The sequence below is a fragment of the Perognathus longimembris genome, chromosome 16 (genome assembly GCF_023159225.1).
Source record: "Perognathus longimembris pacificus isolate PPM17 chromosome 16, ASM2315922v1, whole genome shotgun sequence".
Classification (NCBI taxonomy): Eukaryota; Metazoa; Chordata; class Mammalia; order Rodentia; family Heteromyidae; genus Perognathus; species Perognathus longimembris.
Genome location: NC_063176.1, coordinates 22,110,001 through 22,131,151, shown reverse-complemented (window position 1 = coordinate 22,131,151; position 21,151 = coordinate 22,110,001). Strand labels below are relative to the sequence as shown.

The 21,151-nt window shown below is 36.2% G+C and overlaps 1 protein-coding gene across 3 annotated transcripts in view; it reads right to left on the bottom strand.

Moving 5' to 3' along the window:
• Positions 1–21,151, bottom strand: part of Antxr2 (ANTXR cell adhesion molecule 2) — a 128,701-nt gene that overhangs the window by 80,907 nt on the left and 26,643 nt on the right. For all 3 annotated transcript variants that reach the window (XM_048363850.1, XM_048363851.1, XM_048363852.1), the window contains exons 8-10: positions 12,859–12,919; positions 10,062–10,160; positions 7,107–7,176 (exon numbers count right to left, since the gene is read on the bottom strand). In XM_048363850.1, the coding sequence (XP_048219807.1) occupies positions 7,107–7,176; positions 10,062–10,160; positions 12,859–12,919 (230 nt within the window). The remainder of the gene's footprint in view (positions 1–7,106; positions 7,177–10,061; positions 10,161–12,858; positions 12,920–21,151) is intronic.

Genomic DNA, 21,151 nt, shown 5'->3' with positions numbered 1-21,151 from the left:
CCATTCTAGTAATAGTTTGTAAGTAATTTTCATGTAAACTGGTACTTAGTAATGATAAATTACATTCTTAAAAAGTACCAAATTCATCTATATAAGAACAACAGTATTGTAGTTATTCAATTGAATTAAAAAAAATCAGTAAGTCCTAGTAACCACAATGTTTTTACTTAAAGATGTAAGATTGCTCCAAAATAGGAGAAGGTCTCAGTGAAATATGTTAGAATTTTTTGACCTAAGAGATTTCATACATGGTTGACATTTCCCTCCACAATTATTTATTTGCAAAGAATTCATTTGCTACTGGCTCTATGTATATCCAGTAGAAGATCTTCATTTTATGACCCATTAAAATTATGAAAAATTAAATATAGTTGTGAAAGACATTTGCTAGAAGTAATAAATAATTTACCTTCAATTTGCACATACTAAAAATTAAACTGGCAACAACTCAAAAAGTTACTAAGATTATGGTGACTTAAGATATTTTGAAACCAAGTGCTACTATGTAATATTCTGAAGAGCATTATAAAAGTTAGCTTTATGAACAGCAAAGATTTAAGTTGAAAAGGGAAGTTTCATATTTATGAATAGTTGAAAGGTTTCACTTCTAGCTGTGAGTAAATTTGTAAAATAATATTTTGTCTAATGATACTTTCTTTACTGTGATTAAAAGATTCTTGAAGTAAATAACTTTTAGATAACCTCAATATATGAATGTAACTAGAATAATATCTGAATATAATAAATACGTCTGCCAGTAAGATTATTAGATTTCAGGAGAAAAAAAAACCTTTGTTCAGAGATGCATTGAATGTCATATCTAAACTTGTGCTATGAAATTTTTTTCATATTACATTGAAAATTTCATTTTGACTAATAGGTGAATTTTAATATAATTTTAGCATAAAGGTCCTGGAAAATAAATACTCAATTGTTAATGACATTCATTTTAAAATGTCAAATTTTAGTAATAATAAAAATGTTGAGAAAAGAAAATTTAAAAGTAATTATGTGCCAGGCGCTGGTGGCTCAACTTGTAATCCCAGCTACTTGGGAGGCTGAGATCTGAGGATCTCGGTTCAAAGCCAGCCTGGGCAGAAAATCTCATGAGATTCTTATCTACAATTAACCACCAGAAACCAAGAAGAGGTGCTGTGGCTCGAGTGGTAAAGTGCTAGCCTTGAGCTGACAAGCTCAGGAACAGTGCCCAGGCACAGAGTTCAAGCCCCACGACTGACAAAAACAAAAGTAATTATGTAAGAGCATGCTTTTTTTAAAAAATATCCTCTTCAGTATCATATAGGTGATGCTGTATAAATATTTTACATTTACCACAATGCTGTTTATACAATTCTGACTGTTAGAAAGCTCTTATACGAGCTGAAATATTCTTTCCTTAACCTGGTACTCTTTCTTTCTTTAAAGGAATAAAGAATAAAGCAAAGCTGGGCACCAGAGGCTCACGGCTATAATCCCAGCTTCTCAGGAAGCTGAAACCTGCCGATCACAATTAGATGCCAACCTGAGCAGAAAAGTCTGTAAGACTCTCATATCCACTAAAACTATCACAAAAGCCAGAAAGGGAGCTGTGGTTCAAGTGGTAGAGTGAATGCTAGCCTTGAACAAAAAGAAATTCAAGGACAGAGCCCAGACCCTGAGTGCAAGCCCTGGGATTGGTGTTCGCCCGCTCATGGCGTGCACACACACAAACAGTCCAATCATATACATGACAAATATTTTAATGTTTATGGAGAGCTAGTGGGTCCTATCTGAACTGTATTCAGTACTGTAAAATGTATTTCATTTAACATTACAAGAGTGTGTTGGCAATCAAACAAAATGGCTATATGTACTCAGCAGAATTATTATCTCCCCACTTCAACTGTCTGGAACTGTGTATACTACGTAGAGTGGGGTTACAATAGAGATTAGGTGAATTTATCACACTGATAGATCTAATCAGAAAGCCACAAATTATGAGAAAGGAAAAATAAACATTACGTCTTAGGGGAAAGAAATACACAAAATGGGCCCTCAGCTTTATCCATTAGAACCACTAAGATCCTAATACATTCCAAGGGATGAGATAACCAATAGCTTGTATCCAGGGGTGAAAAAAAGTTTTATTACTTACAAAAATAAATAAATAAATAAAAAGAAGAGATAGAGAGGAATGAAGTTATGGTTTTATCACCTGCTACTAACACAAAGAAATTAGGGGATGTGTAGATATGAATACACAAACATATAGGTGTGCTTCTGTAAACAAGAGAAGCTGTCATAAAGACAGAATTTAGTCAACAATGAAAATAAGTGAAATTAATCAATCTGATTCCAGACAAAACAAGCCAGGCATCATATTGAAAAAAATAACCATGTTGGGAGAAATAAAAACATTTGACTTCTCTCCCCCCCCCCCCAACAACCACACCGTTCATCTCAGTGAATTTTGGGGTATCAGGCAGTTAAATCATGCATTGATACCCACCACTTCTTACTCAAGCATTCTGTTAAGTATCTTCCCACTCTGCCTGTTAAGAGAACTAATACTACCACTTTCATCTGATTTAGATATTTACTTCATATTTGCCAGAAGACTCTGGCCAATGTTTTTGAAAGCACATTTAACTATACCATATGCCACCTTAAATCATCTCTATCAAACAAGCTGTAGGATAAGACTCGGGTTCGTTCTGTTCTGTTTCTCTATCTTCACAATGTGTTTATATATATTTACCCAATTTGTTCGGTTCTTCTTGCCAAATTACAGGTTTGAGATCTCAACTATTACAGAGCAGCTGTGCTATTGTTGCTGTCTCACAAAATAAGGGTCAGAGAATAAACGGATTCTCTAAGTGTGTGAGATGTCTGCACATTCAATTGTGAAGCACATATTGCCTTCAGATGGGCAAGAGTCAAAGAACTTTAAAAAGGTTATTTTTGTTCAACGTTGAAGAAGGGATTTTGGTACTCATGGACCACAACAAGAAATAAACTCCTAAATAATCTACAGATTATTGTTGGTACGACAGTTTGCTTCATCATCTGGTTTTTTTTAAAAGCAAAATGTGCCAGTGAAAGAGAGAAAAGAACAGCTTCACTGTTACCATGTGTACCTTCTTTCTGCTTCAAGGCGAGGAAATTGTCACCTTAGCAGAAAAATCTACATCAAATAAAGATACACAATAAACATATGTTTCCCCCAAAAGTTTTCTTCTAGTAATGTTTGACAATTCTATTTCTAGATAAGATCTGTTCAGATCTCTTTAATTTCTGTTTATTCTATAACATCCATTTCTGAATGCCAAACAATGTCTTACGACGCTGTGACATTCTTAGTTCCCTGTGTCCGCTGTGTTAACATCTTCATGCTAACTCTCTTTTAAATGAAATCCCCAAGCTGAACATTTTTTTCCAAAAAATAACCTTTTTATTAAAAGTTCAATTCGAGATATAATACAAAGATAAGAAAGAACCCAATAGACCCAGCTAATGAAAAGAGGCACATGTCCCTGGACCCAGCTCTGAGACCATGCATCTGGCTTTGAGGCTGTCTGTCTAGGGTTCGTTCACCAGTGTGTTGTTAATTATTTAAGTGAGAGAACAGGGGGGACCATGGCCACATCTGTCACCCTTGCACACGAAAGACCTCCATTCATGGCTGGGCCAGATGTGTTTATTTGAAACGTAGACTAACTAGCTAGTTAATGCGTTTGAATCCTTAGCCAAAAGCTAATTAGGCAAACATATTAAGCATCAGTCACCTTACAAGGCTAAACTGTTTCAGTTGTGTTGGTTTCAATCCAATCTCATCACCTCAAATGTAGCTGAAGAAAATTCAAGGCAAAGGAAAAGGCCAAATTACTTGCAATAGCCTAAATAGAACAAATAATGATGTCCCCAAATACCAAATATGTTAATAAATAAAATCTAAAGCTTTGTCTCAGTAGCCTGTACTGTACATGCTACAATTTGAAAAGCAAAGGAAGACAAAATTCTTATTTTAGATGCCTCTCCAACCCAAATATTCTAAATCAATGATGCTTTCTCATAGGCAGTATATATCGTACTTATCTGTGGCTGGAGGCATGCTCAAGTATTACAGTATTAACTGAGCAAGCAGGAGGCCCTGAGTTCAAAGCCCTAGTAACACTTTCTCCAAAAGTAATTATCACTCAAGTATTTAGTCTATCAACAAATCATGGGGCTGAAAATATGGCTACTGGTAGAGTGCTTGCCTCGTATACATGAAGCCCTGGGTTCGATTCTTCAACACCACGTATAATGGAAAAAGCCAGAAGTAGAGCTGTGGGTCAAGTGGTAGAGTGTTAGCCTTGAGCAAGAATAAGCCAGGGACAATGTTCAGGCCCTGAGTTCAAGCTCCACGACTGGCAAAAAACCCAAACAAATCATTAAAGAATATGTGACCCTTATATAGCTCTACTGAAAAGCAAGGCTGTACTCAAAAAGAAACCACAGAGAAAACAAATTCAATGTCTGAGACAAAGTAGACATATTGTATTCTATAATTGCATATTGCATTCTATATTCATATTGCATTCTTACTTTGGGAATAGATGTATGCTGCTTTGTATCCTGCTTTCTTTAACTTCCTATAAATAAAAAGTCAGGTCATTCTCTCTGCTCTATTAAATGTTATGTCCCTCAACCCCAAACTAAGATGCTAGCTATTTTTCTCATGGCTGTTATAGGCCTCTCACGACAATCAAACAAACCTCCTTCAGTTCTTTACAATGTTAAACTAATTAACTCGAGAAAATTCATTCACCTTTTCACCAACAAATGTCTAGGGAATCTGTTGTCAAGCACATAGGTAGGGGAACATGACATAAAGTGATCCTAACCAAAAGAACACACACAATCAGAAAACTAAATAAGTGACCTGGGAGAAATTTAAGACATTGAAATGGAACAGGGTCAAAAGAGACAGAAGATTTTTTTTTTTTTCATGAAATAGGGACACCAAAAAGGTCTTAACAAGAAGGTGAAACTGGAGATAAAATCTGAAAGGGAGTACGGGTGTGACACTGGCAGTACTTTATAGAAACCACAAATATTAGCATTTTAGTCTTAATTGGAGAGGAACATATTACAATTTTAAGTGGAGCATAACACGAACGTATCGATGTTAACAAGATCCCCTGCTGGGATAAGAGCAAAGGCAAGCTGAAAAACTAATTATCATGGCAAGATACGGTAGTAACTTAGTCTAAGACCGGAAGGTGGTGTAGTACAGTAGTAAGCTGAGAATGAATTATAGATACACTTTGAAATTAGAGTTGAGAAGGTAGACTGATGGACTTTGTACACTATAAAGAAGAATCAATCATATTTCAAATGTTATTGATCTGAATGATGAAGAGAATGAAGTTGCCAGTGATTAAAATACAAAAGGCATGTAAAGAGGAAGCTCGGGGAGTATGAAGGATAAGAGACTCAACATTAAATTACAAACGACTGTTATATCACAGTTGTAACTACTTTCAACATGCCATATGTAACTGTAGCCTCTATTATTGATGATCTTCTTGTATCACCTTCCTGTGGTTGTACCTACACTTTCTCTGTATCTCATCTGAGTATATTGGAAACCGAGTATACTCGTATTAGAACTAGGAAATTGGAAGCGAATACCAAAATGGAGAGACACAGGGTAAAAAAAGACAAACAACTACAAAAGCAATACTTGCAAAACTGTTTGGTGTAAATAAACTGAACAACTCATGGGGGAGGGGGGAGAAGGGAATGAGGGACGAGGTAACAAACAATACAAGAAATGTATCCAATGCCTAATGTACGAAACTGTAACCTCTCTGTAATTCAGCTTGATAATAAAAAAAATATATATATAAAAATTGGGAAACTGTATGGCAAAGAAAATTACACAGAAAAAATTTGAATAAAAGAAGACTAAATGTCAATAGATTTGTCATGGCTAATACAAGGAAGTCATTGAATCACTTTTGTCCCTTGTATAAAAATGACCTGCCTCAAATTCAATACCAGCCTAATTCAGCTATAGACCTGTTGTCATTAACACTAGATTATTATTACTATTATTATGATGATTGTTATATAACACTGACAATGAATAACATTTGTAATTTATATAATGCAGAATCTTTTGAATAGAAAGCTGATACTACTCAAATCTGTTTGCCTGAATAGAATTGTCATTCAAAAAATACCTTGTTATTCAAAAAGTATCTTAAAAAGCAAAGTGTTCAAGTCAAATCAACTTAAAAATACTAAAATCATTCTCTTTTAGTTCACAGAGGAACATGTAATCTTCATTTTCTGAACACTAATTGAGACTTTGGGTTATGACCTCTTGTATTTCATTTTTCTCTTCTCTATAAACTCAATAAGAAGTTCTCCAAAAATAGGATTCTATTCATTATTCCAAACAAATTGCCTTCACTGCTGTTGGATTGATTAGAAAATATCTCAACTATTTTCTATCATTTGCTGCATAATAGAAAGGGTAGGACAAAAATCACAACTGGAAATACTAACTTACTATTGAAGATTATTGTGTATAGATGGCTTAAAGACCTTCATGCAAACTAAAGGTCTCTTATGTTAATCAGCTATCATAACACTTTGTTAATACTCCAAACATGTGAATATAGACCTTAACAGAAATGTAAAAAAGCACATATTAATAAAAATGTTCAAATATTGCCTAGCCTGAAGAATATCATAATGACCTATATTCCAAATTCTCTTTAATATTTATTAAATGCTATACACACTCAAAACCATACTTTAGAACTCTGGATGAAGTATGTGCATATACATGTATACACTTAGTACTGAAGAGGAGTTCACAATTATAGTCATGGCTCTGATTATCTATAGTCTAACAATAGTTCCTAAACTCACCTATAAAATCATGTAGAAACTTTTTAATCAATATTTGGAAACAAAGTAAAAAACTACCATGCTCCGCTTACTGACTATAGATAGATGATATATATATTTCAAACTATAATGTATACTATACACTATATATAATAAAGCTACTAATTTATATTTTTATCATTTAATAATTTGTTGTTAAATGTTTTTAATATCATACTTACTCTCCAGCTTTATTCAGGACAGGTGCAGGACACAGAATAGAATCAGACTGTACACTTACTGGCTTTACATCTAAAACATAAAATGCCATTGAATTAGCCAAGATTTTATGTATGTAACAGCCTTGATAATAATATGTAACCTCGGGGCTGGGGATATAGCCTAGTGGCAAGAGTGCCTGCCTCGGATACACGAGGCCCTAGGTTCGATTCCCCAGCACCACGTATACAGAAAACGGCCAGAAGCGGTGCTGTGGCTCAAGTGGCAGAGTGCTAGCCTTGAGCGGGAAGAAGCCAGGGACAGTGCTCAGGCCCTGAGTCCAAGGCCCAGGACTGGCCAAAAAAATAATAATAATAATAATAATATGTAACCAGATTTCAAGTGTTGATTATTATATACATTAATATTTTTAACTTAATGAAAGAGAAGAAAATGGAGTGAAAAATTGGAAGAGATTATATGCTTCAATGATACATAGTTACTGGTAAATCATAAATTCAGAATTTCTAGAAAAGTTTACATACAGTTGTCAGTACTATATAAAAATTGTCCTTTGTCCTGAATATTTCAAATATCTCAAAGTTTGAAGAATAAAATCTTTTTAATGAAGAATTTAGAATAAATGAAAAAAAATAAAGAATAACTTATTTTATGGTTGTAACAAAATATCCTTATCTACCAACACAAATACACTTTACTAAGCTCAGTGCTTAAATTTCCCTATTGGTTTTAACAATGTATAAAAAATAGTCCAGACTGAAATATTCAAATTATTACTTAAGAGAATAGATCAGTCTAAAATATGAAGCAAGACATTCTAAGCAAAAACATTGCCATTCCTAATTATTTTTATTTGTACTATCTTAAATATTTTACTTCTTTCTTCTCTGATAAAAAAAAAACTATAACACTGCTGAGGAAGAAACAATTTCAATTCTACTTATTTGTTTAAGGGTTTAATCAACTAAATGATAAGTCAACCTTATGTAGCTAAGCCTAAAACATGTTTATATTATAATCAACTCAAATATGTAATCAAAAGGACTTAAGTAAAACTATCACTTACATACAAATGATTACTGAATACAAATAAAATTGGTATTCCTTATCCAAATGTGCTATTTGGTATGAAGTTTATTACACAAATGTTGCCTTAACAAATGAAAACCACAACAGAAAACTGAGGAGGCAACAAAATGTTGAACATTTATTGTGTGTTAGCCATAGCAGTGCTAATGAGAATGTTGAATGCCATCAGAGACACAACATATTTATGGATCAATCTCTCATAAAATAACTGTACCAGGGTTCATAGAGTTACACTTTTGGGGAGTTGTTTGTTTCATGTGCTGGTCCTGGAGCTCAAACTCAGGATCAGGGTACTGTCCCTGAGCTTTTCACTCAAGGCTACCTCTTTACCACTTTACCCACAGATCCACTTCTGGTCTCCTGGTGGTTAATTAGGGATGGATTTCCCTGCCCAAGCTGGCTTTGAACCTAAATCCTCAGATCTCAGCTTCTTGAATGGCTATGATTAGAGGCATGAGTCACTAATGCCTGACAGTATATGGTTTGTCTTACAAGATAAGTTTCGAGGGCTGGGGATATAGCCTAGTGGCAAGAGTGCCTGCCTCGGATACACGAGGCCCTAGGTTCGATTCCCCAGCACCACATATACAGAAAACGGCCAGAAGCGGCACTGTGGCTCAAGTGGCAGAGTGCTAGCCTTGAGCAGGAAGAAGTCAGGGACAGTGCTCAGGCCCTGAGTCCAAGGCCCAGGACTGGCCAAAAAAATAAATAAATAAATAAGATAAGTTTCAAGAGGAGAAAATAATCCTTTATGAGAGAAAAATATTTTGTTTGGATTCTGGTAGGGGTTTTTTTTTTGGTACCAGTGTATGAATTTAAGACCTCAACCAAGCTTGTTCAGCTTTACTGTTTAGTTGTTACTTGAAGTTCTACCACTTCAGCCACAGTCAACACAGGTTTTTGCCAATTTCTCTGTCAAGGCTGGCTTCATACTGCAATCCTCCAGATCCAAGCCACCAACAACTCAGAAGGAAAAAAAAGGTCTTAGCAGAGTCCCAAACTGTTCAGGAAACTAAGATTCATTTAATATGATAATTATCATTTAACTCTACTGTGGGTGAGCAATGGAAATACAAAAGATACAATACAAAATCCTCTGTCGTTGAGAAACTAAAAAATTATTTGAACATTAGGTTTAAGAAAAAAATTGGCAAAAACTTAAGGTACTATAGTAGGTGTCCAAGTTCAAGATAACTGCATTTTAAGATAAAAGTCACAAAATAATAATTCTGGGAAAAGGATTACAGGGAATCCCTCAGTAATGAAAATGGGATTTGAATATCTGCTCTGACTGTTATGATCTGTGTAACCATGGGCAATCTACTCTTTTAGCCACCAATCATCATTTAAGTAATGAGGATAATGCGCCAGGTGCCAGTGACTCACACCTGCAACCATAGATACTCAGGAGGCTCATTGATGAGGATTTCAGTTCAAAGCTAGCCTGGGCAAAGAAATCCTTGAGACTCATATCTCCAATTAACCAGCAAAAAGCTGAAAGTATAGCTGTGATTCAACTGGTAGAGCACCAGCATTAAGCTAAGTGGCAGAACCCAGGTCCTGAGTTTAAGCCCCAGTACAAGCACACACACAGGCACACAGATACACACAGATACACAGACACACAGACACACACACACACACACACACACTAAAATAATGAAGCTACTTCAGAAAGGGTTCAGCACTTTTTGACTTATGAACATTGCCCTTGCTAATTATTGCTACTTGTGCTGTCATAGAAAATTTCTTTCTTCTCAGATTAAAAACTATAACATAGCTGCTTTCATTTGGAAAGAGGAGGAAAGCACTTGCTGTTCATGCACTGTACAGCTGCTTGTGGGCCACAGAGATTACTGGGGACTTACTCTTTTTGTATGTGTCATTGACAGCGTAGGTGCAGTGAACACTGGCATCCCGACTGCCCAGAGTGACTGCTCTCCCGCTCAAGACGACTTGAAATTCCTCTGGAAGTGAAAAGGAAAACATATATTTTAATCATTGCTTCATGGAAAACACGTTCTCCAAGTGAAGATATTACTTGAAACAAAAGTTATCAAGGCAAAAAGTGAATTTCTTCAGTCAGCTATTCAGTCAGCTAGTGACAATGAAGAAACAGTTCTCTATTTACAACTATGCTTGCTTTCTTCACTAGTTTAGGTAAATGAAGTTCAGATCCCCTCTAACCACAACATAAAAACACATTATTTTATTCTCTAAGTGAATATTTTGTAATAGTGACCAAGGTATTCGAATTAAAAGTTTAACAATCTTATCTTTCACAGGCATACAAAATTTCCCAAATTCTATCCTTACAAAATTATTAAGAAAGAAGTCTCTTTGCTTTTACTTTTCCTACTCTTGGTTACTAAGTTTTGGATACAAAGAAATAATGATAATTCATGTACTATGGTTCTTAGAACCCTGACTGCATGTCTTAACACATGAATGTTGCTGGGCACGGGTGGCTCATGCCTGTAATCCTAGCTACTCAGGAAATTTGAGGTCAAAAGTGCAAGAACAGCACCCAGGCCCTGAGTTCAAGCCCCATGACTGACAACAACAAACAAACAAAAACCAAGAAAAATCATGATTGTTATGTCTGAGTTCATGAATATATGATATGTCTCCCACACACAGAGTTCTTCTCTAGCAGCTTCTTTGCCTTACTAATCCTTGCTTTATTTTTTATTGCATACAGACCTACAAATGATTAGAGGCCATGTATTTTGTATTACTAATAATCTATAGCCAGTAGCTAAAGGAATTTGATTTCAGGCAGTGAATGTTAATGGAAGACATGTAGGAAAAAAAGGTAACAGACCTAAAATCTTGTTTACCACTTGGTTTCTACAGAGTATATCAACTATTTTACCAGTGAGTAACTCTCATTACAAAGGCAAACTATGGCACAATAAAATGTTAAGTAGTTTTTCTTAAGCAAATCACAGTTTATGAATTTGCCAGCTCCAAATCAGAAAGAATAAGACAAACATGGAAGTAGCACAAAGAAACATCTGACTGCTAACAATAACACGGGACTTTATTTGGTTTACCCTGTCAGAAAGTCCCTGCTTTCATGATTTATAAAGGTATTGGTTGTTTTTGACTGGTTGAGCTGAGGTTCTGCTTTTTTCTTTATTACACACATTTACAAGAAACAGGTCAAGCTTTGCATATGTTTATAAACCAAGAATAGGCCTATGTGGCTTTGTCTTCTCAGGATTCTTCAGGTTTTATCTGTATTTCCCCTCATTTTAACACCTTCCGTCTTCTCAAACTTGACCCACCTTCTATAATCCAACACACATACATTCATTAACTATGACAGAAAACCTACAAAGCTACTCTGCATCCAATGTTTTATGAAAGGAAGCTTATTTCTATAAATTCAAATAAAGTACAAGTAAGCACACAATTCCGAAAACAGTGCACAGATCTGACAGATACAGATCTAACAGAATAATCAGTATCAACAGCTACTGAACTTTTTCTGCCTCAGTTACTCCAGCTTCAAACTAGGGATTTGAAAACTGCTAAATGGTGTTTTATGAAGCTTAGGTAATACTACACATGCCAAGGACACAATATATAAGCAGCAAAAGTTGAGTTTAATTTCTTTTCTTTTTCTTTTTTTTTTTTTTTTTTGGCCATTCCTGGGGCTTGGACTCTGGGCCTGAGCACGGTCCCTGGCTTCTTTTTGCTCAAGGCTAGCACTCTGCCACTTGAGCCACAGCGCCACTTCTGGCCATTTTCTGTATATGTGGTGCTGGGGAATCGAACCAAGGCTTCATATATATGAGGCAGGCACTCTTGCCACTAGGCCATATCCCCAGCCCCTTAATTTCAAAAGTTATTATTTTAGTATTGCTTCGATTTTTTGTTTCTCTATGAAATTTTCTTCTCTGTCTTTAGAAAAGGTTACCACTTCTCTTACGCATCTCAATGGTACTTCATTAGGAAGTCTACAAGATGCAAAGTTTAAGATTATCTCCAGTGGGGGTGAAAGTTCTGTAGTAAAACACAATATATTCTCCCCTGTTCTCCCCATTAGACTCAATATTTTTCTGTTTTCAAGTTGTTTCAGGTTGGAAAGAACACTAGATGAAACCTGAAGAAGAATAAAAAAAAACCAGCAAGAACCAGACTCTCTGGACAAGGATGGCTGGGAGGTACAAAACCGTGAGGGTTTCTTTTTTTTGTTTTTGTTTTGGGGTGTTTTTTTTTTTTTTTTTTCTGAAGAAGCCATCTGCTTCCATCTGCCGCCTGCCTATAAGTCATTTCCTTCAGTGCCTAGAGCTGGCAGATCATGTATCAAAGCATGGAACTCAAAGTCCACAGATACCTAACTATATAGTCAGATAAAAGATTTCATATCTTATTTGCCATAAAAAAGGTCTCAAACATGAACTAAATATATTGAAGATTCTAAAAGCCTGTCACACAATATACTCATTATTTAAAGTAACACTCCACTCTTAAAAAAATTGAATTTAGAATAGAAATATTTCAAGGAATTACTTTAAAATTCTTACACAAAAAAGATGCCAGAAAAGTTAATTTTTGCTATTCTTTTTGCAACATGAGTTTCAAATCATATATTTTAACTAAGAAAAAAAAACACCACAATCTCTTACATGATATTTTAAATTTTGAAACACTTACCCCCCACACAGACACTTGATGGTCTCAATTCCAGAATTTCAGTACATGATTTATCTAGAATCTAGAAGAAAAAAAATGAGACCAAGCTATAGAACAAAATTATAACAAATGAAGCATCAGATTACAATCGTAATTCTTGAAGTACTTGAGGTGTCCTCACTTCGAGAGAAGGTAGAGAGCCAGGCATAAGTGGCTCATCCGTGCAATCCTAGCTACCCAGAAGGCTGAGATCTGAAGATCGTGGTTCAAAACCAGCCTGGGGGGCTGGGGATATAGCCTAGTGGCAAGAGTGCCTGCCTCGGATACACGAGGCCCTAGGTTCGATTCCCCAGCACCACATATACAGAAAACGGCCAGAAGCGGCGCTGTGGCTCAAGTGGCGGAGTGCTAGCCTTGAGCGGGAAGAAGCCAGGGACAGTGCTCAGGCCCTGAGTCCAAGGCCCGGGACTGGCCAAAAAAAAAAAAAAAAAAAAAAAAAAACCAGCCTGGGCAGGAAAATCTGTGTGGCTCGAATCTCCAATGAACTTCAAAAGGAGTGGGAAGTAGAGCTGCGGCTCAAATGGTAGAGCAATAACTTTGAATGAAAAATGCTCGAAGACAGCAACCAAGCACTAATTTTGTCAAGGGAGGAGAGAGGGAGAGAGGGAGATAGGGAGAGAAGGAAAAGAGAGAGGGGAGGGGAAGAGGGAGAGAGAGAGGGATGAGATAATCAACTAACTCTTACATGTAAAGCTACCAAACTGTAGGGAATTTCAACATGGCATATTCTAAAACTGTATACTGTGTGATTCTTACTGGATTAGAATAAATCTAGGAAAAGCCCAAGTAGGCTGGATGCTCCAAAATCTAATGGCCTTGCAGTATGAAAAGACAACTAAAATTTCCTAATAGGATTCAATCAATGCTGGCTTTTTCCATTAGGCAAATTCAAGACAGTAAATCAGACCCCGCCTCTTTAATAATGTTGGTGTGGATTGAACTTAAAGTTCAATATGTTATCAACAAATAATCAGTTCTTTATTTGATAGTAACATTTCTAGTTTATTCTCAGACTTAATTCCCATGAGAGCTCATCTGTTTTGTACATATCAAACATTACACTGTTGGAGCAGAGTCCTTGTGGGAGCCAAATTTGATCCTCAAAAACACAGACTCTGTATTCAGACCTTCTCAAGGCCCTGAACAGAATGGCTCTACTTTTGCTTCTGAGAAATATAAACCACCATACAAAGCACAAGGCAACAAGTGAAAAACAACAATGACGAAATAAGCTGCTCCAAATGGCCACAACAATCCTGTCTTTATTTTTAGAACAGCTCTGCACACTGTATTATCAAAGTCAGACAAATTCCAGATGATCTTTGAGCCGTGTTCCTTTTCTGACAGAAGCTGAAGACTGAGTTGCGCAGTGGGTTTGTGGCAAGTTCTGCTCCCAACTAGTACAGGAAGGAAGGCCTGCAACCAGAAAAAGAAATGCTTCCTGTGCTTCCTTCACTAAAGGTGAGACACAGATATCCCCAATGCTTTAAACCAACTGTCGATCCAGAGACCTCTCCCAACTGATGTGCATGCATCTCTCAAAAGGGGTACTGGCCTTGAGGTACCATAAAAAATGATTGCCCCATGTGTACAATGGATTCAAGAATTGAGGACCATTTCATGTTATTGTTGCCCCTTGGAGAAGTGGTATTTCCATCACCAAGATCTTTAAATATTTTGACAGAATTAAGATAACAAGATCCTGAAGGAAATAAGCTAGAAAAATTCTGTAAGAGAATACAGAGCTAAAAATTCTCCCATTAACAAAAATGGGCATTAATAGATATTGCTTTGGACAACCTGAGATTTAAAAAACAATGGGACGAGTCACTTTGACAATAAATACATTAATAAAAAGGGGGGAGTAGAAAGGGGGAAAACAGACCATAAATCAAAGAAAACTACAAAATTTCTGCTACCAGTTCTGAAGGCATTTATTTAAAAATAGATCACATTAACGGGACTAGTTGCATCTTTTAGTTTGTAATATGTTTATCAGCTACTTAGCCATTTTTCTATCAGTATTACTGAAGCATGTTTTAAGTAGCAAGGAAAATTATAAGAGAAGTTAAAGGCTTCATCTCTCTGAAATCAAAATTATTATGGGACACCAGGCTTCTCCCTGTAATCCTAGCTATATAGGTGCCTAGGATTTGGAAAATTACACCTCAAGGGTAGCCTAAGAAAGAAAAGTTCTCTCAATCTTTAACCAACCAAGAAGATGGTCTGGAGTTTGGTTCAAGTCGTTGAGCACCAGCCTAGAGCAGAAAAGCACGACAATCATGAGACCCTGCATTCAAAATGTGGTGCCAGCAAATCATAAAAAAAGAAAAAGAAATTAAAATTATTTTCTTAAATCTCCTAAAGAAAATGTATAAATTACAAAAAAGCTGGGTGCCGGTGGCTCACATCAGTTACTATAGGTATTCAGAAGACTAAGATCGGGGGGATTGTAGTTCAAAGCCACCTCTGGGAAAGTCTGAAGAGCTCCAAAATAACCAACAAACTGCAGGGCTCGAGACAATGGCTCAAGTGGACCATCTGAACAAGCAAGTCAAAGAAGTGAGAGGCCCTATGTTCGAGACCAAAAATACCTCCCCAAATAATTACAGAGTGATTTTTTTTAGGGAATAGGTCAGAGAAAATGCACCCCAGAATGATCTCTGTGAATTTATTAAATCATATTTGTTTCTCTGTCTTACTAATACTGACCAGTATTGACCACTGTTCACATAATACTTAATACTAAAAGCTGGAGAATAGAGTTGTCTGAATCTATGAAACTAGACGGTTATATCTTACAAAGTATTTTCATTTTGAAGTAAGGAATCAGGATGATTTAGCAATTTATGTGCTAATGGATTCAGACACTAAAGTAGCTATATTACATTAAACCAATATTTTTAAAGCTAACATCAATTATGTTCTGCCATACACTGTATAATAGACCTTTGTACCGAAGAATATATTAACAATAGCCAGATATAGTGACCCATATCTGGAAGGAGGGAGGTTAAGACAAGAGGACAGAGAGTTTGAAGCAAGCCTAGAATACATCAGTGTATATTTTTAATTAATTGTTTTAATGAAATAAGTTTGTATACAAATGGCCTATCATAAGTAATGCATTCCTTGAAAGGCAGCAGTTCAAATATAAAATTAGCAATGCCATCTGATATAATCCAATTGAGGTTCTTCAACATTATCTGATTTTCTCTAAAGTTTACGTTATTTCTTAAGATCTCTGATTTCTTACATTATACTGACTGTATAAATTATCTCATCCATAAGAAGATAAATCAGGATAAGTAAGGCTAAGTCAGGATGAAGGTAATTTTTGTAGCAAACCATCTAGCCCTTTAATTATTTATGAATGTTGAAATATTCAAATTGTGACTGCCATAACTTAAAACAAAATGTTTACATAATTACTAGAAAACAAAAAAAAATTGTTCTTTAACCTAGAGTTTACCATATTCTATATTCAGAAAACAACTAAACGTCAAAATAATTTGATGGTTGAACACAGTTAACATCAATAACTTTTAAATCAATTCCATGAGTCAAAATAGTTCATAAAGTCTTCTCATCAAGTAATTGTACAAGTTGAAATGTTCAAGGTATTAAAATGGATCTATTATATTAAAAATGTTGCTAGAGCTGGTGGCTCACATCTGTAATCCTAGCTACTCAGGAAGCTAAGATCTGAGAATCCTGGTTTGAAGCCAATCAAGGCAGAGAAGTCCCTGTGAGATTATCTCCAATTAACACTGAAAAACAGCAAGTGGTGCTGTGGCTCAAAGTGGTAGAGAGCTGGCCTCGATCAAAAGATCTCAGGGGCTGGGGATATAGCCTAGTGGCAAGAGTGCCTGCCTCGGATACACGAGGCCCTAGGTTCGATTCCCCAGCACCACCAGCGGCGCTGTGGCTCAAGTGGCAGAGTGCTAGCCTTGAGCGGGAAGAAGCCAGGGACAGTGCTCAGGCCCTGAGTCCAAAGCCCACGACTGGCCAAAAAAAAAAAAAAAAAAAGATCTCAGGGACAGAGGCTGGGGATATGGCCTAGTGGCAAGAGTGCCTGCCTCATATACATGAGGCCCTGGGTTCAATTCCCCAGCACCACATATACAGAAAATGGCCAGAAGTGGCGCTGTGACTCAAGTGGTAGAGTGCTAGCCTTGAGCATAAAAGAAGCCAGGGACAGTGCTCAGGCCCTGAGTTCAAGGCCCAGGACTGGCAAAAAAAAAAAAAAGATCTCAGGGACAGTGCCCAAGCCCTGAGTTCAAACCCCCATCACCACCAAAAAACCAAATATCAAAAATGTCATCACTATTCAACAACTGATGAAAAAGAAGTGTATTCATGAACACTCTGGTCGATTTTTACCAAACTAAGTAAGGTTACCAAATTACAAAGTATTAAACTGAACATTCCATATATGATAACTGATAAAATATCTTTCCTACTCTGCACTTCCATCATTAGTTCATTGCAGGAATTTTTAAGAATGCTTCTTCAAATATATAGTATCTCCCTTCACTATTTCTCAATAGAAACAGAAAGTACTTTCTATAGAAGATTGGCTTTAGTTGCCCAGATAGACCCAATAGCTCCATGGACCCAATCTACAAACCAAATGCTATTAACAGAAGCAGATCACTTCAAGTACTGTATTCTCTAAATTCAAATTTTTATTATTTAAGATTTGGGGATATGTGCATATCTGTGCATACACAGAAAACTTACTTTTTACCATGAAAAAAAGTAAATTACTCCAACATCTTATCACTAAAAATACGGTAAGGAAATTTTATAAAAATAAATACATTCCAACTATTTCTGACTAAAACCTTATGAGTTAAAACTTTCTACATCAAAAATATCATCAAGGAAATTTTTTAAAATCTAACGTGATGATAATTATCATTTGTTGCCTGTTTAAATTTCAGTAACTGATTTCTCCAGATGATTCTCAGCACTCAGACATATTATGTCTGTTTTCTAGATGAGGAAATTAGAATTCAGGTTGCTTTTAAAATTGCTCTAGAACCATTTGCTCATAACTACTAAGGCAGATAACTCTAGGCTTCATTGAGTACAAAGCTCATTCTTCTAACCATGACTTACAGATGTGTGAGAGATAGTCTAAGCATCTTAAAATGTAACACTGAATAACCTGTTAAAAATTTATCTGATTGTTTTACCTAACATATCCTAAAATCTGGCTTACAATTACCTTTAAAAGTTGGTGTCTCCGCAGAAGATTTTAGCTTTATTTCCAGATAGATATGCAGGTAGACAGATGAAAAATAAGCAGACAGATGGACAGATGTGGTTTGGATAGGTGCTCTCCAATAGTACATGTATGAAATCCTTGTTCCTCAGCCTGTGGAACTATGGGGAGGTGGTGGAAGCTTTACTGAGGTAGTGACTACGGAGGGTCACCAGCCATGGGTCATGGAGTAAAAGTCCCAAAACAGAGTCAAAATAAACCTTTCATCTTTTTAAGCTGATTCACCTCCAATAATTATTACAGTTACAAATGAGTATATATGTATTTTTCCCTTTCCCTTTGAGCATGAAGACAACCTTTGGGTAATTCTTTGATATAGAATAAGTTACTCTTTGGTCCTTTCCCCCCTCATTGTCTCACTTAAATTTCTGGGTACATATAGTCACTCAGTTCTTTTCTGAACATAGTATCTATATATGTTTTTTCTCCCTCCACAAATATTCCATTTCAATACATCTCTTCTCATTTCATGAACTCATTGATACTAATAAGTGAATGTAAATAGGTGGCCCTTCAAGACAGTGGAAACACTGATACTTGTGAAAACACTGTAGGTGGAAACTCAAGTAATATAATTACTAAAAAGCAAGAAGTACTCACACTGTAGAGGGAAATGTTTCCTAAAATGAGATTCTAACCTGATTGAGAAACCAGATCTGTGTTCCTGAAGTCTATTCCTCTTCTGTTCCTTTTCTAAATTCTTTCCTTCTTTCTGTGAGCCATGAGCTCTCAAAAAACTTTTTAACAGGTAAGCAGTTGCTCCCATAAAGCAAATAGAAGATAAAGATGGGGACTTACAGAGGAAAAGGATCCAGGAAGAATAGCTAAAGATATACACAGTAACATTTGTAACACGTGGGTTTATAAACTGGTGAAAATCTATAATAGAAAAAGAGGTTAAAATATGGAATTTTAATTCTGTTTTTTTGTGTAAGTGAAAACGCTACATTCCAGCAGATTCCAAACTATAAACTTAAATGCACATCCTAAGATCACCAGAACTTTCTCTCCTATTTTAGATTTATTTGTTTTGAATGTTTTCTTTAAAAATACATGGGAAAAAAATCCTGTCAGGTAGTCCTACAACCTAAATTCAAAATTCAAGTTTTCCTCTTTTCTGAGTTAAGATACCATTGCTAAGGAACTAATGTTCAATGTTGAGAAATTATACTAGTTTATTTTCTGTTGCTTCTAACTGGTTGCATAAAACTTCAATGACTTACTTTACAACCCAGAAATCTCTCCACAGTTTGGTAACATTGTGAACACTAATTTCAGGGGATTTCTCTCTCTGGCAAGAGGGGGAAGAAGAGAAAGAAAAAATTTGTTTATGTGTCCCCTCCAGGTTTGGTTTGGTTAACAGCGATGCCGGATACAGGCTTAGTTGCCAGCTGGGACTCTGCTGCCTGCTGGCCTCTTTGAGATACAGATGTTTGGCAGTAGATGAAAGTAGCTCCCACTGCTGTCCATTCTCTGACTTGAGTGAAACAGGACTGTTTCACTCTGGAACTCCACTCATGTTCCAAATTAGTGTGGATTCAGTCGACATCCAGTGTAATGTCAAGGTGTAGAATTTCAACACAGGCCAAATTCCTACACTAGCGAACAAGTGCCGACATGCACTCTGGAACCAGAACTGGCAAAGCTGGTGGGGCACTGAGAACCCTCGCTAAATCAGAGGCCCAATTGTCCCAACAATTTCACTGGTTACAAAGAGTCTTTTTATCCTGCTTGTCTACTGGTTTACAATCAACTGTTTATAATTACTGAATAATAACTAGATAAAGTGATGTCATCAAGGAACTGTCCCTAGCAGCAATAAATGGACAGTATGAGAAGGTGTGAGTTTTGTGAAAACCTTGACTTGATTTCTGCTTTCTTACAGATTGTAAGTTGAGGAGTCATATTGTGATTGAGATATTATAAATCCCTAAATGACTCTATTAAAAGTGCTAAATGGGGCTGGCGATATGGCCTAGTGGCGAGAGAGCTTGCCTCATATACATGAGGCCCTGGGTTCGATTCCCCAGCACCACATATACAGAAAATGGCCAGAAGTGGCGCTGTGGCTCAAGTGGCAGAGTGCTAGCCTTGAGCAAGAAGAAGCCAGGGACAGTGCTCAGGCCCTGAGTCCAAGGCCCAGGACTGGCCAAATAAATAAATAAATAAATAAAATGTGCTAAATGCTCATCTAACTGGAATATATATATATATATGTATATATACAACACTGACAAACGATAATTACAGGTAAGTTATTACCATCTCTCTATTAAGGGAACAGATGGAAGCATATCAGAAAATACCAGTAAGGGTAAAATGAAGTCTAATAGCATGCATCTTGTTGAGTCAATGAACAGCTATAAACATTACAGAAGCATGTCCCAAAAGATAAAAGGTACAAATTTTAATTTTATCAATGGGCAGTACTTGTTTTAAAGGTCCCAACAAAATGATAAGTTTTCATTACTTGCTATCCATAGAATAAGCAGGTGAAGAGTCTCTCTCATATTTTAATAGTTTTCCTTTCAAAACTCAGATATGTGATTTTTATTTTCTTTATGGCTGCCAAACATCCAAAGCAAATAATTTTTTTCTCTGAGAGACAATACTCTAAGTAAAAATAATTGTTATTTGCAATCTTGTGTTTTAGTTGAACGCAACTTTTCAAGATGCCTAGAGTTTCAAAGTATCAGTTGCTCAACAGCATGCAACACTCTGACCCTTCCTAAAACCAGGCACTTCCTTCCTTCACAGGTTAAGTAGTGACAAAATTCTAGAAAAACTTATTCTAGAAATCTAGAGAAGCATTGTAAGTTAGAATCACTGTCTTACTCTTTCACCTGACAGCAAAGCACATACATAATTGCAATGGATGGAAGGACAGAATGAAGGGAAAAGGGGAGGGAGGGAGGGAAGGAGGGAGGAAGCCACATAACATATAAGTTTCTTTATATCTCACAA